General features: G+C 43.8%; 2 protein-coding genes across 2 annotated transcripts; both read right to left on the reverse strand.

Moving 5' to 3' along the window:
- Positions 1–1739: 1739 nt before the first annotated feature.
- On the reverse strand, positions 1740–3422 carry LOC137829132 (uncharacterized). Its single transcript, XM_068635926.1, has 2 exons — positions 2884–3422; positions 1740–2424 (listed from the first exon to the last, which is right to left on the reverse strand). The coding sequence occupies exons 1-2, from the start codon at positions 3420–3422 to the stop codon at positions 1740–1742; spliced, it is 1224 nt and encodes a 407-aa protein (XP_068492027.1).
- A 9181-nt stretch (positions 3423–12603) lies between these two features.
- On the reverse strand, positions 12604–13203 carry LOC137829133 (uncharacterized). The gene has a single exon (XM_068635927.1). It carries the CDS (start codon positions 13201–13203, stop codon positions 12604–12606), a length of 600 nt encoding a protein of 199 aa, XP_068492028.1.
- Between the last annotated feature and the right edge of the window lie 3304 nt (positions 13204–16507).

The raw sequence follows: 16507 nt of genomic DNA on the forward strand, positions 1-16507 counted from the left end.
GATGGATCCTTGGTTTTCCTCTCGCCCCACTGATGTGAAGAACATCCACCCTATTATCTGCCACGAACTTTCGCGGCGTTTTGAGCGTCTCCTGGATGACTATCCTCTGCCTTCCCCCCTTGCCTGAGCTGGCCGGCTTGGCGAGCAAGTCAGCTCTGGCATTTTGCTCCCTTGGGACATGCACCAGCTCAAAAGCGGTGAAGGCTCCCTTCAACACCTCGACGTACCTCAGGTATGCAGCCACGACGAAGTACAAGCGAAGGGGGACGCCTACCCGTGGCTTGCATAGCACCGGAGGCGTCGCCAAGTACTCTTTCAACTTGAGGAACGCTACTTCGCACTCATCTGTCCACGCAAAACGGCTATTCCTCTTGAGGCATTGAAAGTAGGGGTGGCCCTTCTCACCACCAGCAGACACGAACCTCGACAAAGCTGCCATCCGCCCAGTCAGCTGTTGCACCTCTTTTACTGAGGTTGGACTCCTCATGGCAATGATGGCCGCACACTTATCAGGGTTCGCCTCTATTCCCCTCTCCGTGAGCATAAAGCCCAAGAACTTACCCGCCTCAACCCCGAAGACACACTTCTCGGGGTTCAGCTTGAGGCGGTACTTTGATATGGTGGCAAACAATTCTTCCAAATCCGCTGTGTGGCGCCCCCTCTCATGCGAGGTCACCACCATGTCATCCATGTAGGCTTGCACGTTCCTTCCCAGCATGGGTGCAAGGACCTTATCCATCAGCCTTTGGTAGGTGGCGCCCGCGTTCTTCAGCCCAAACGACATCACCTTATAGCAATAACTGCATGTCTCTGTCATGAACACCGTCTTGCACTCATCCCTTGGATGCATCTTTATCTGATTGTACCCCGAGAATGCGTCTAAGAAGCTCAGCATCTTGCACCCTGAAGCGCTATCCACCAAAGCGTCGATGCTGGGTAAGGGGTACAAATCTTTAGGGCACGCCTTGTTTAAATCCGTGAAGTCGACGCAGATACGCCATTTTCCATTCGCCTTTTTCACCAGGACGACATTGGCCAACCACTCAGGGTATTGGATTTCCCTGATATGCCCAACACTTAACAATTTCTTCGTCTCCTCCTGCACGACGAGGCGCCTCTCCTCATTGAACTTCCTCCTCCTCTATCGTACAAGGCGAACCTTGGGATCCATGGTGAGGTGGTGGCATAGGAAGTCTGGGTCGATGCCTAGCATGTCCGAGGCGGACCATGCGAACGCATCTAGGTGGCGCGAGATCACCATCGCCACTTCGTCCTGCTCCTCCTGACTCAGCAAACGTCCCAACTTGAACACCTTACCACCTATCTGCCTTTCCACCACATTGTCTACTAGTTGGGGTCGCTTGTCTCGCACACTCCCCGCGCGAGACTCGCTTCTGCTGTCTTCTCTTAAAGGCGTCGCCCCGTCAAGCGCTTCAGGTGTCGCCCCCTCTGACTCCTCTTCCATGGGCGAGGCCCCCTCGGATACTCCTTCCATGGGCGTCGCCTCCCCATGTGCTTCTTCTAAGGGCGCATGTTCCTTGGGTGTCGCCTCCGTGTGTGAGGCTTCGACAGGCGTTGATTCCGCGGGCGTCGTCTCTTCTAAGGGCTCTTCTTCCATCGGCGTATCCGAGATGGGCGGGTGCTCCATCACCATGACCACGCCCCTCTTCGTTTTTAAGCTATTTTCATAGCATTTTCGGGCCTCTTCTTGATCAGACTTGATCACTATCACCTTGCCACTAAGATCCGGCAGCTTCATCTTCATGTGGCGCATGGAGGCCACTGCTCTCTGTACGGGACGCCGTTCCATCTGTGAACGTCGTCCTCAGCTCCAAGTAACCTCGTACTTTCACTTGGTCCCCTGCAAACCCATACAAGCATCCAGTGTAGGGCCTCAGCAGGTCAGGGGACAACTGAAGCTTGTTGAAGGTCGACCAGAACATGACATTTGCTGAACTGCCCTGGTCGACGAGAACTATGTGCACCTTTCTCCCAGCTGTGACAATCGAAATGACCACAGGGTCATTGTCATGGGGGACGACATCACGTAGATCAACTTTCGTGAACACCAGGTCTGTCTTCCATGGGTTGTCCGAACCCTCTCCAACAACTGAATTCACTGTCCTCACATACCTCTTGCGCTGAGAGGTAGTGGGCCCTCCTCCTGAGAAGCCACCAGAGATGGTGTGTACTTCTCCGTGGATTGGCATCTCTTGTGCCTGATCTTCCTCTGGCACTGCTAAAGCCGCGACCCTGGCAGACCCGGCGAGGTAATCCTTCAGAAAGCCACTCTTCACCAGTTCATCTAACTGATGGCCCAACGCCAAACAGTTGTTGATGTGGTGCCCAAACGCCTCGTGGAACTCGCACCACGAGTCTTTGTGAGGTCCCAACACTTTATCTGTCTTCACTGGTGGCCTCAGCCTGTCAGCTATGTTAGGCACAACGATAAGATCTTTAAGCTCCACTACGAAATTGTGCCTTATCGGCCTATTCACTTCCCTTGTCGCCCTGTTTCCCTCTGCTTGACCCCTAGGATGGGGCCTCCTCGCCTCATATGGGCGTCGCCTATCCTAGTTCTTCCTCCCCGTCGTGGCCTCGTTGACCCTGACGAGTTGTGCACGCGACGGTGCTCTTGGGCGTGTGGGTGCAACACTTGTGCACTTCTCGCACACCTTGCCCTCAGTGGCGATGTGTTCCACAGCACGACGCCTTATCTCAGCAAATGTTCGGGGGCGGTTACGAATGATCGACTCGCAGAAAGGCCCAGGGCACACCCCCTTTCTGAATGCGTAGACAATCATGGGCTCCTCCGTGGTGCCAACCTTCACCACCTGAGCCCCAAAGCGGTTGATATACTCCTTCAAGGTCTCGCCTTAATACCGCTTCACATCAAACAAATCATACGAGACTGGTGGTGGAGCCCTGTTTGCTAGGTACTGCTCCCTGAATAACTGAGAGAGCTGTGAGAAAGATGTGATATGGCCATCTGGAAGGTTGATGAACCAGTCCATGGCCATTCCAGTCAGTGTTCTCATGAAGAGCTTGCACCTCACGGCGTCGGAGCCGCCTACCAGCATCATCTGCGTGTGGAACGCAGTTAGATGTGCTTCGGGATCTTCCATCCTAGTGAAGGTCACCTTAGGACCTACGAACGTGTTGGGAATTACCGCCATCAGAATCGACTGCGAGAACGACGTAGAGAATTCCCTTGGTGGAGTGAAACGCTCGCACTCATCTGCCTCGCGTAACCCTGAGTTGTTGCGCAACCCGCGGCGCAACTCCTCATTTGCACGACAGAGCTCTTCGTTTCTCGCTTGAGACGCCGCGAGTTCCGCCTTCATGCGCTCTTGTTCAACCTTCGATGCTGCCATTGCCTCCTGCAATCCCTGCATCATATCCATGACCTGCTGCATGGTCATGTCTCCACTCTCAGCGCGCGTCGAACTTTTCCTGGTGGTCCTCATCTTCAACAATTTCTTGAAACTCTTCTAACTGTTATGGCGGTTCTAACAAACTTCTCCGGTGGAACGAGCGAAATCGAAAACGATCAGTGAAAACTTGGTGAAACTAAAGAACGATCGGTTGAAACATCAAGAAGATGAAGAAAGCGGTGGGAACTCAGAGTGGACTGACGAACAACCGGTGAAAACTAAATTCAAACGGAAAACGAACGGTGAAAACTACGAGCAACAACGTATATTCAACAAACTTCAAACAAACACGAACAAACAGTGATCTGAACTGAACTTCACAATCAACTGAGGATCTTGAACGATTCTTGAAACTTGATCTTGAAAACTGCTACTGAAAAACCTCTAACACTTGCGGTGGGAGCTGATGTTTTAAATCGGCCCCACAGTGGGCGCCAAATGTTCCTGCCGGTTGACTGAGAAAGTCTCCGCGCGTGGCTCTGACTTGCACTCGAGGACTTCCTTCGTCTTCAACTCAGATCCCCTCCTTGCACCGTCGTGAGAACCTGAAATGAAACGAGCAAAGGGGCGCCCTCACGGCCGTTTGCACTCCGATGATCAAGTCAGTGAAGAAAGAAACATCAAAACCTCCGTATCGGAGATCATAACTGAATCGTAACTAACTCTCAACTCTCTCCCTCTCTGAGTGAGTGTGTAACTGAGTCAAGTGTGCAACTGATAGAACGTACCTTAGTAAACTTTTTAGAGAAGCTTATATACCTTGATGTTTCAGTGCTTACTGCCACGTGTCCTTCTGACTTGACCGCCACTCCACGTGGAAAGCCTTACCATGCTGTAACCCAACTTAGGGAAACTCCCACGTGTAAGCTTCTAGTCACTCGCTCTGGGAATGTATTTGCCTTCCTCTCGTACCATGCACATGGTTCGCCCCTGGGCGTGGCCCTCTCTTGGGTCGTATCTGTCCCAGGGATTCCCTAGAGGTGGCGTGGGTACTTCACGAGTCAGGTTACCCCCTGCTGATATACTGAGACTGTGGCCTTGAAGCCACTTTTCACTTCTCTTCATTACTGTTCTGAGGTACTGGGGCCCGAGGCCTCCTCACCCATACCGTTACCTCTTAGCGCGTCATCCTCTCCACAGTCTTTCCTACACGTGGGTATCGAGGGATGACAACATCAACACATGAGTCTGCCAACGCCTATCATGGCGACGCCTCTTCCAGGCGATGCCTACACCTGACGACGCCCAAATTGGTCAACCTGTTGACTTTCTCCCTTGGGCCCCCTGGCAGGTCCCACCACGTGTTTGACTTTGACTTTGACTTTGGTGAACGCTCGGGGACGGGACGGTACATTTACAATGCAAGGTTCAAAACAACATCCTAAAGTTCTCTAGACCCTTCTGCATCTGTTTGATCATCTGCTCGTGTACATAGATAGTTAGAATTAAAAATTCATTTCACGTCTTTATATATTATACTGTATGATAATGCAAATAAGAAACTTGAAACCGGTCTAAATTAGCAACTTTACCTTTATTAATTTTTAGTCAAAAAAATGTCATAATTTTCCACCCATCCAGCCTTCTTTAAAGAAAAATAAAGTTACTATAATCTACATGTAAATTTTTTTAAAACATTAAATGAAAAAAAATAATTATACTAGGTTTAAAAATAAGGGGATCACTATCTCTCTAGTTTAAAAATAAATATGCATTTCTGTTATGTTTTTAAAAGTTATATTCATACTACATTTATCTGTTTTAATGATTGATATGAACATTTTTAAAATATAGTTTTTATAAAACGATAGTCATTTCCTTTATTTTATTTAAAATATTATTAATTAAATTTTAAATAGAAAAATTAAAATTTTACAAAAATAAAGAATTTTTGTAGACAAAAACTGTAATGATGTAATTATTTATCATAAAATATCATAAAGAGTATATCGTCACAAAATTATAATTAGTTTTATAGGAAAATATAAATACTATATTTTTGAGAAATATTATTTTAATGTATAAATAAATATAAAATATTTTATTAAATTTATTAATTTATTATTATATGATTTTAATATCATATAAATAAAATAAATACATTATTACTTTATTAATATCATAAGGGAAATGCTAGAATGTGATAATATTATAATTGTGGTTAGTTGTCTACCTAAAATATGAATATTAAATCTTAGGAAAAATACAGGAATTTATTTATAATTTAATTATTCAATATTCATATGAAAAATTTAAAATTATAATTAATAATTAAAATATAATTATTTTTAATTAAGAGTGTAAAAATTTAAATGTTATGATTTTATTATAATTTGATTTACTTATTTTTGTCATGGAAAATTGATGGTATACATTGCAACAATAAATTTAATAAAAATATAAAAATAGTATAATTTATTAACTATGATAAAGATAAATATTTAAATATAGATTATAGAGTAAGGTATGTTTAACACAATAACCGAATTCAGATATAAATTAAAGGTATAAGGAATACAATTGAAATAAATCAAACAATGATTTAATATGAGACCATTTTTTCAATTCTAAATGGCAGTGGAAGTATTGGAGTCTTGGAAATTACATGGTTGACCACTGCACTAATGACGAGATTAACGCTGTCATTGCCATAATCGAGATTGGGTCCCTGTAAGAATAATGAGACCTGTTTTCTCATAGACTTTATCTAGGTGCTTTTAAATCCCATGACCAGCAATCCCCGATACATGAATCATTTTAGTTTGTAGAGGAAGGTGCATTGAACTCAATTATATTCAATCTCTTACCTTTCAAAGAATTTTGTTACATAATCATATTGGTCAATAAATAGATTAATTTAATTCAAATTTAAAAATAGGTTTAATAAAATTATTCTTTCTTATAAGTTTAAGTAATTTTAATTCAGTGCGTATTAAACATTTTCGTTGTAATGAAATTTTAAAATATTTTTTATTTTTATGTAATTATTTTACTATTGAACTTTGTCATCAATAAAATCATGTAATTGTTATTTTTATATTTTTTTTCTAATTCGTTGATTAATTATTATTTTTCAATTTCTTATAAGTTGTTGGTCAATTTTTTTTTAGAAAGAAGGAACGAGTTCATCAATAATTGAAGAGAGAACACAAAAATAATGATTATATGTTATGACTTAATTAAATTTTAAAAATATTAATATATAAAACTAGTCTTTGTTGATAATAATTTTTAAACTTCATAAGTACAGAAATTAAATACTCTTACTATTTAATAGAAACAAATAGGAAAAATAAATATAAATTATATAAAAATTATAAAAATCTTTATAAAAATTCGAAAGATTTTTTATAAAATGTCATAAAGATTGATGGGAGTTATAATATTTGTTTTGACTTAATGTGATACTATGCTGTACAGAAAAAATCTCAACCTATTACAGCATGCCCTTTTCATTTCCTTTAGTTCAATTATGTTTTTTAATATACAAAATAAATTATTTTTGGGTTTGATTCTTAAATTAATTATATTTTTTTATCTTTCCTAAATTTGAAGACTCAGTACCAATATACCATTAGTAAACTCATATAACAATTCATGATATCATTTTAATCTATTTTTTTAAAAAAATAATAAGTTTGTAGTTTATATATATATATATATGTATATGTATGGTTTCTTTTTGTCCATTTGTCATAATGCGAGACTTTAACTCCCACTTACTTACTTCAACATGCATTACATTTTACAAAGCTACATTAACGTATAACCAATTTACATGAAAAAATGCATTAAAATATAACACATTAGTAAAGTTAACTTTAGTTGAGTTATGTATTCAGATATAAGAAAGCTTCAGACTTCTAAATTTAACTCCATACATGAATTTAAATTAAATTTCGTCAATCCAATTTCACTTAAAATTGTTTAATGTCTCAAATCTGGTTAAAGAAATATTATCGATTAGTTTTTATTCCGACCAACAATCTAATGGATAAAAAAGAAAACCCTATTATAAATTATATAAAGTCCTAAAATTTATCTATTAAGAAGTTAACTTTAAGTCTAACTTAACGTAAAAACTGATTTATAAAATAAGGTTTGCACCCTCTTATATACTACAAAATGTCCTTATCTCTGGTCGATGTAGGATCCAACACACGCCCTAACACCGAGACCTATCAACTCGTGTGTGAGACTATATATTATGAGTATCCGATAACGGTCTGATAGCCCATAACACGATAGACCAAACAAACTCTCACTAGGATAGACTCTAAATGAACCTGATACCATCCAAGAATTTGTACAAAGCTTATAGTAATTCAAAAATATAAACTTAAACCTACACAACATATATACACACATAAATATTTACAAAATAAAAATCTTTATTCTTTTCAAGATATTACTCCTACACCTATACCTATTTTTTTTTATCAGCAAAGAATTAAGTAAATTAAAAGGGAACATTTAAGAGGTGTCCCAACCCTTATACAGAACCAATAAGAGCTAACCTAGAGGGCATGAGGAAACATAAAAAGTCTTCAAACCCACCCAGTAAATTAACTAGGCAAGCCTAAACTTTTAACCCAACCTTGGCTACAAATGAAACAAGCGTGAACCAAGGACCATTTCCTCCGCATAGCAGCATAAAGTTTAGCCCCATTTTCTTCACAAAGTGCCGCAACAGATTACACAGGGGTAACCTTTGCTCCAAAGATTCGTGATCCTGTCGGTTGACTCGAGTGCAAGAGTCTTGCCACGTCAAAGGTATCTTCTCTCGATCAGCTTTGCACCACGTTAGCTTCCGTCCTTCACACCTCGATTCTCCGCAAGAACCTGAAAAAGACAGAGTGGCGCCGCTGCGGCCGATCGCGCTCCGACGCTCAAGTCAGTGACGGAATCACCAAATACTAAGAGAGAAAAGCTAAAACTCCAGGAACCGTGCAAATGCTCTCTCAGCGTACTCAAATGTTCTCAAAAGCGTAAAGAAGTGTTCTAAACGCGCGTACCTCAGAAGTTCGTTAGAGTTCCTTATATACCTGAGCACTTTCTCTCTCCTGACGGTTACACCTCTGGATACGTGGCTCACATTCAGCTGTACACGTGTCACCATCTGGAGCCACCTTCTACTTGAGCGTCACCTCTACTCTTCAAGCTATTCGACTAAGTTACCCATGTGAGGAGTAACTACAGCTTTCTTGGAGCACAACCCCTTAAGCGGCGAGTACGGGGTGTCACCACGTACACCTTCTCTGTGGTCTCGCCTGCTGCTATCACGATTTGCTTTACTTGCACATCGTGCATGTTCTGGTAAACTGTTCCCTTGCCTCGACCTCTGGCTAGGGAATGATCATCTGATAACCTCGTCCTTCGTACTCGTACCCCTTGAAGGCCCTAAACAAGCCTCCCTGATCCTTCGGCGATGTCCCCCCTTCGGCGATCTCTAACCACCTGGTCTCCCGTAACTCACATACGGCGACTATGACGTAAGCCTGGTGACCGCCGGTTACACATACTAGAGATCGGAGAACGCCAAGCCATCACTTGGCGACTACACAGACTTCCCGATGTACTTCCCTTCTGTCAGCCAGGTGTCCCGCTCAACACGCCTATATTATTGCTTGCTGTCACGCCATCACTCCCGACTACCTGGTCGGTACAATTCGTATAACGAAAAAGAAGTGGCTGGAGTTACTTTCTATGTTTCTCAAGCCCGGTAATTCATGCATAATCTTATACCTCCAAGGGCCCACAAGCCATCTATTTCCTTTGGACCTACTTCCCACTTGAGCACAGCAAGTTGAAAAGTAAACTCCATAACATCACATAGACCTTTTAGAGTATCCCATGGTTTGCATAGGGATAGTAAATGAGACATATTGTTGTTGCTCTATCACCCGAAGGCCAGTGCACACGAACAAGCATACTCCATTCTAATAACTATTACATGGCACCCTTTGCAGCACCCCACTTGTGTATCAGCACAGTATAGATTAGTCCATCATTCCCTTGCTCGCTGCCACAGCTACAGAAACCATCCAGACAACAACACCGCCCTGTCACAGCTTCACATAAGCTACTGTTTCAACTAGCAACGTTCCCACCAAGGTGATAGAGGAAGAGACGAAATAAGCCAACAAACCAACACATACACCATCCGTGCCAGCAACCCCATGGAACCCATACAACGTCTAATCCAGCGACCCCGTCTACCCCAGCTATAGATAGCTAGCAACTGCTATTTAAACCAGACAACCAGCCTATTGTTTTGAACATTTCGCACTAAATTCAGATAGCTATGTATAGTACCAATAGCACCCAAACCAGCTTTGTCCTAACCTGTACTTCCCAACACCTAAAGCCCAATATTTTGTAAAAAAGTCTTTCTGCAGACAACAACTTATATATATATATATATATATATATATTGGGTCTCCTAGCACAAAGCAATCCTGCTATCATCAGATTCTTCACCATAACCCTCTTTCCTTTCCTGCATTAGATTACCTTGGAATCCCTATTACTTATAACTCTTGATACAGAGCATTGGATTCAAGATCCAATCTATGAAAGAGTAATTAAACCTGTGTGCTTTATGCTTCATCCATAACCACGATTTAAGCTGAGCTTGTTGGAACACCTCTTCTGCGTCTACTACGCCTTGCTTGAACACAATCGAGTTCCTATGTTCCAAAATGCATCGTACAAGAGTTGTCCAGATTCCTTTCCAAACCATATTTTGTTTATTGCTGACCTGGACCAGATAGAAGCTTTCAAAATGGTTTTTTAGCACATTATGTTGTACAAATAATATGCCAATCCATCTATAACATAAGTCCCACACACGCACAACCACGTCACACTCCATAAATAGGTGTTGGCAAGATTTTGCCTTGGTTTGGCAAAGCGCACAAAGGGTGGATTTCAGCGTCACCCCTCTCCTACTCAAGCATTCTCTAGTTGGTAGTTTATTCAACAAAGCCCTCCATGCAGTAGTCATGACATTGGGAAAGGCCTTAGCTTTCCATAGGAGCTGGAAGACTTCAATAGTATGACCACCACCTCTCTTAGCTAAGGTCGCATAAGCTTATTTCACAGAGAAGCACCTTGTTCAATGTTCCCCCACACCCTACAATCTTGCTCCTCCCTATTTATAGTAATCCTGGAAATGTACACTGCAAGATCCCTTTCCATCACCGATTCCCACTCGAACCTGACACACCTCCACCTTAGATTCCATCGCCATTCAGACCCTTCCCACATACCTACCTCTACAACCTTCTGACCCTGATTACTTGATATTGAGAACAATCTGGGGAATACAGTTTTGAGATTAGTATTCCCAACCCACACGTCCTCCCAGAATTTTGCTTTATCACCACATCCGAATCTCCACCCAATTTCTTCTTGGAACCAACCCTCTCCTCCTCCCTCCTTACACACTTTATCAAGATCCCTCCACCACCAAAACTGTAATTTTAGAGCTGATTGCGTGACCTCTCTTCCTCCTTCATATTTTGACTCTAGAATATCCTTCCATCTCCCTTCCTCATTCGAGAGCCAGCGCCATCTTCATTTGGCCAGTAGAGCATAATTAAATTCACGGATGTCTGTAAGACCCAGCCCTCCCTCCTCTTTTGATTTACATAAGATTTTCCAACTCACCCATGAAATCGGCTTCTTCTCCTTCCCCCAGCCCCATAGAAACCTTCTTTGGATACTGATAATGTTCTTGCAGACCGACACCGGTGCTCTGAACAAGGATAGGTAGTATAGAGGAACTGCAGTGAGGACCGATTTAATAACGCATATTCGCCCTGCCATTGATAAGTACCTCCCTCTCCATGTGTTGAGCCTAGCTTCCAGCTTCTTTATAACCGACTCTCAACTTTTTCCTCCTTGGGTTGCCTCCCACTCGAAACCCTAAATACTTGAATGGTACTACCATCTGAGCACAATTCAGAGTCTTCGTATAACAGTGGAGACTGTTTCTATGCACGTTAATACCTGCAAGCTTTGACTTATGGAAATTAATCTTCAAGCCTGAGGCTAGCTCAAACCCCCTGAGGATAGCCTTCAAGGTTACTACATTGTTGAATGAATCCTCGCATAGAAATAGAGTGTCATCAGCAAATTGAAGGATACATATCTCAACCTCTTTTCTACCAATCTTAAGCCCAGAGAGAATATTAGCCTTCACAGCTTGCCTAACTAACCCGGCCAAGCCTTCGGCTACAACCAAGAAGAGAAAGGGAGCAAGCGGGTCTCCCTGCCTTAGCCCTCTTTTAGGTTTGAATTCTTCTGTCGGGCTCCCATTAACTAGTACTGAGATAGACGCACTTTCCAAACAGCCTTAGATCCAATTAATCCACTTACTATGGAACCACATCTTATGTAACATATCGTAGAGAAACTCCCATCTAACCGAGTCGTAAGCTTTTTCAAAATCCACCTTTAGGCACAACCCGCTCCTCCCACTCTTTCTGATATCCTCAAGCACTTCATTAGCCATCAGCACACTGTCTAAGATCTCTCTGTTCTTCAAAAAAGTCGACTGACAATCGTCAATAACCAAGGGAAGTACTTTCTTGATCCTTCCGGCTAGCACCTTGGAAATAATTTTATATATGGCTCCTACTAGAGAAATGGGTCTGTAGTGATCAAGATTGACATGATTTCTTACTTTAGGTACAAGTGCAATGAAGGATGCATTGCATCCCTTCGGAATATAACCTGTTTCGTGAAACAGGTTCATCACTGCCATAAACTCTTCCTTCACAAACTCCCAACTCTTCTTAAGGAAATTGAAATTAAATCCATCAGGTCCAGGGCTTTTTGAGCCTTCACACTGCCACAGATAAGGACTTGAACTCAACAACATCGAGTCTCACCCCTAGGTCTTTTCTCTCTTTAAACCTGTTATCAAACAACTTTTTTGCTTCATAACAAACTGTGCTAGGCTCCTCACTCCATGTGCCCCCAACCTCCACACCCTTAACTTCATTTCTCCTTCTTCTCCATCTCAGAGTTGAGTGAAAGAACTTTGTACATGAGTCCCCGTTCTTGAGCCAGCTTATTCTGGCCTTTTGACAGAATAGGGATTCCAGCTTTTTATCAGTTTCCTTCAGACGACTAACCAGTTCAACCCTTTTCATCCTTTCGGTTACCAAAAGGCCACCATTGCAATCTTGGCTATCCAAATCCTCAATTTCTTGTAGGATCCTCTTTTTGTAGTCACAATGTTGCCGAAAATGTCCCTGTTCCATTCTTTTAGATCACCCTTCAAGCGTTTCAATTTGTCTTTGACCTTCATGAAACTACACCCCTGACCTGGATAAGAGGACCATATGTCCTTCACCATCTCCATAAAACCTTTCTCTGTCAGCCACGCGTCGATGGTTCTAAATGGTTTATGACCCCAATCCTTCTCCACAGACTTTATAACCAGTGCACAGTGTTCAGAGACTTCCCTACGTTGCACATATTGTTTACACATTGGCCAAACTTCCATCCAATCTTCAGTTACCAGTGCTCTGTCAAGCCTACTCTTGGCCGAACCATTGGAATTAAACCAGATGAATTCCATGCCAACAAAAGGTAGCTCAATCAATAAATTAGCATCGATGAAGCCATTGAAGTCGCTAATCTCACTTGACTGGGTGTCCCTTACCCTTGCACCTTGCCTTTCATTTACCCTTCTTACAGCATTGAAGTTGTCGCAAAAGCACCATATCTTATCTTGGGATACCGATTTGATGCGCATCAGTTCCCCCCACAATACCTTCTTCTCCCTCAAAGAGCATGCGGCATATATATTAGCCACCACACACCTGCAATTTGTTTTGATATGTTGCCCACAAACGACTATAAACACCTTCCCCATCTCATGGCTTTCATATATGAAAGCGTCTTTGTGCCACATAGATAAGAGACTACCGCCCCCATTGTCACATTCAAAGTGCAACCATCCAACTTTGTTATCCCCCCATAGCGAGTAGCACCTGGCATCCGAGAACTGTACTGCTTTGGTTTCTTGTATGCACACAAAATCCGCTCCTTCTCTAGCTATGATATGGCTCAGGTACCTAGCTTTGGTGCCTCCCCCCAACCCTCTTATGTTTAGATTTATAATTAACATAAGGGACCATCCTTATCACCCTCCTGAGCACCTTTCGCGATCTCCGTATCTCTTTCTTCCATACACATGTATTCTTTAACAACTTCCCCCTCTTCCTTATGGCATCTTAGCCCTGCTACCTTCCCAATTTTCCACAACTCTAGTGGTTCGGCCCCAGTACCTTTATCACATAGCCGAGAATTACAGTTATATATATCCCCATCTGAGATTGAGGAGGAACGCGTACCTTCTCGGTGTTGTGGAGTAAAACCAAGTGTAGATTGTTTCTCACTTAGTCGCGCAGACCGCCGCCTTTGGAGCATGGATAAATCCCCCAGATCGATGAGTCCCTTCTCCTTCCGCTGACGGCATGGGGATTTAAACGGACCTGAGATGTACAAACAAGGATCTTCTGTGTGATTTCCCCCTGCATCATCATCACCCTCATTATAGCTATGATGCTCATCACGGTCCACACCTCCCTTTTCATCTTTCTTCTTAGTCGCATCGTCCTTCTCCGATGGTGAGTTTCCTGCCCAATTCTCTTGGGTGCGAGTGTTGTAGTCACTATTATGCTCATTCACCTCCATTCGGTCCCCTAACTTCCCACTCGCTTGAAAGCCACTTCCTTCCTCACACTCATCAGATTCCAAGGCGGGCCTTGGCCCATCCTCATGAGAGTTGGCAGAGTTGGGTTCCCATTCCAGTCCGTATTGGGCCTCCATAATACTCCCATGAACTGACCCATGATGATTGACCTTCACAGCAATGTTGGACTCAACGTCTACTACGATTTTGGCCACCTCATCATGTACGGGCCTGCTATTGTAGGTAGGGGTGGATGCAGAGGTAGATAAGACACCTAGGTCAAAGCCTCCCATAGGCTTCTAGCTCCTACATTCTTCTTTCGTGTAAGAGAAACAACTTTCCCCTTGGTCGTCTCTGCTTCTTGTACATGATTCCTTAACCGCCACCTTTGACATACTTGTTCCCGGTTTACCCCTGAGCTTTGTCTGACCTTCGGCCTCCTCCCGTTTTGAACAGAGGGACTCCCCTTCCCCTTGCCGGTTCTCCTCCTCGCAACTTGATCCCGCCTGTTGACCAGGACGCAAGAGCCTTGCCTCGTCGAATCTGGATCGACTTTGCACCGTGCTAGCCTTCGTCCTTCGCCTTGATTCACCTCAAGAACCTGCAAAAGACAGAACGGCGCCGCTGCGGCCGACCACGCTCCGACGCCCAAGTCAGCGACTGAACCACCAAAATACTAAGAGAAAACTAAGAACTTCAGGAACCGTGCAAAATTCTCTCTCAGCGTACTCCAGTTCTCGCAAGCGTAAAGAAGTATTCTAAAACGCGCGCGTACCTCAGAAGTTCGTTAGAATCTCTTATATACCTGTGCACTTTCTCTCTCCGGACGGTTACACATCTGGACACGTGGCTCGCATCCAGCTGTACACGTGTCATCATCTGGAGCATCCTCTGCTTGAGCGTCACTTCTTACTCTTCAGGCTTTATTCGACTAAGTTATCCATTCAAGGAGTAACTCGGTGTATAGCTGCCTTGGAGCGCGATCTCTTCTGTGTGGCGAGTACGGGTGTCATCATACACACCTTCCCTGTGGTCTCGCCGGCCGCCATCATGATCTACTTCACTTGCTTCATCTGCATGCTTGGGTAAGCTGTTCCCCGACCTCAACCTCTGGCTAGCCAGGGAATGACCAGCAGACGACTTCATCCTCTGCTTCGAAAGCCTGGAACAAGCTTTCCTGAGCCTTCGGCGATGTCCTCCTTTCGGCGATCTCTGATCACTTGGTCGTCTGGGTTCGCATCCGGCGACTTCATCACAAACCTGGTGACCGCCGGTTTAGGTATGCTAGAGATCGGAGCACGCCAACTTAATGACTGGCGACTACACGAGCCCCCGACTTCCTTCCCTTCTGCCAGCTAGGTGCCCCGTTCAACACGCCTATATTATAGCTTGCTACCACGTCATCACTTTCGACTACCTGGGCGGTACACAAGCCCCCAGTCTTAAGCGAAGACTTGTCCAGCGAAAAGACTAAGAGGTCACGTCACTGCCGATCTACGTGGCGCTAGCACAGAATTCCAAACGTTCGTACCCTCTGCTTTTCTGACGCTCCATCAAACCCCTTTTCCCAATCGCTCGACACGTGGCTTCATCAATGGTCATCTTCAGCTGTCGTTTGCGCTTCCAAAAACGTTTGAAAAACCCTTAAACCCTTTCATTTCTACTGTTTCATCATCTCCCTGCTTTCTCAAAACGTTCTGAGTTTTCTCTGCAAACCGACAACGCTTCTCAGCTCCCTCAATCTCCAACTCCCTTCAACGCTCATCTGATCATCGAAAGGTACCTCTTTTACTTCTTCTGTTGATACTTGCTACATTTTAACCGATTCGCATCATCCATTATCTGCCTGGTGCATACGCTGTGGGTTGTTTCCTCTTCTTCTTCCTTTTCGTAACTTAGGGCTTCGTCTTCCATTACATTCATCACAACAAACTCCCGTTCGTTCGTTTTCCATCCTTCGTCCACAATCAAGTCGATCTCTGTAACCTTTGTTCATCCTTTTCCCTTTTTCCTTTGCAGTTCCCGCGATGGCTCGTAAAAAAACCACCGCGAATCCTCCTCCTTCATCACGAAACCCTCCATCCCAAGCGCATAACCTACCACAAGCATCTGGTGCTCCTACTTCCCAGGCTGAGAGGCCTGCAACCTCTCGTCCCAACCTCGCTCAGGCAACTCCACCAGTCGCCGGAGGAGCCTCCATTCCCACACAAGACTATAAGAAACTCTACCCGTGGGCCACCCCAACTTTGCTGAAGGAGACCTCTTCAGTAAACTCTGCGTTGGCGGTGCTACGGTTGAAGAAGGGGGACGAACCCAACCTCTCGTTCCACAAGGAGCATGACGACTAACTAATGGTGCTGCC

Source organism: Phaseolus vulgaris, chromosome 7 (assembly GCF_000499845.2).
Source record: "Phaseolus vulgaris cultivar G19833 chromosome 7, P. vulgaris v2.0, whole genome shotgun sequence".
NCBI lineage: Eukaryota > Viridiplantae > Streptophyta > Magnoliopsida > Fabales > Fabaceae > Phaseolus > Phaseolus vulgaris.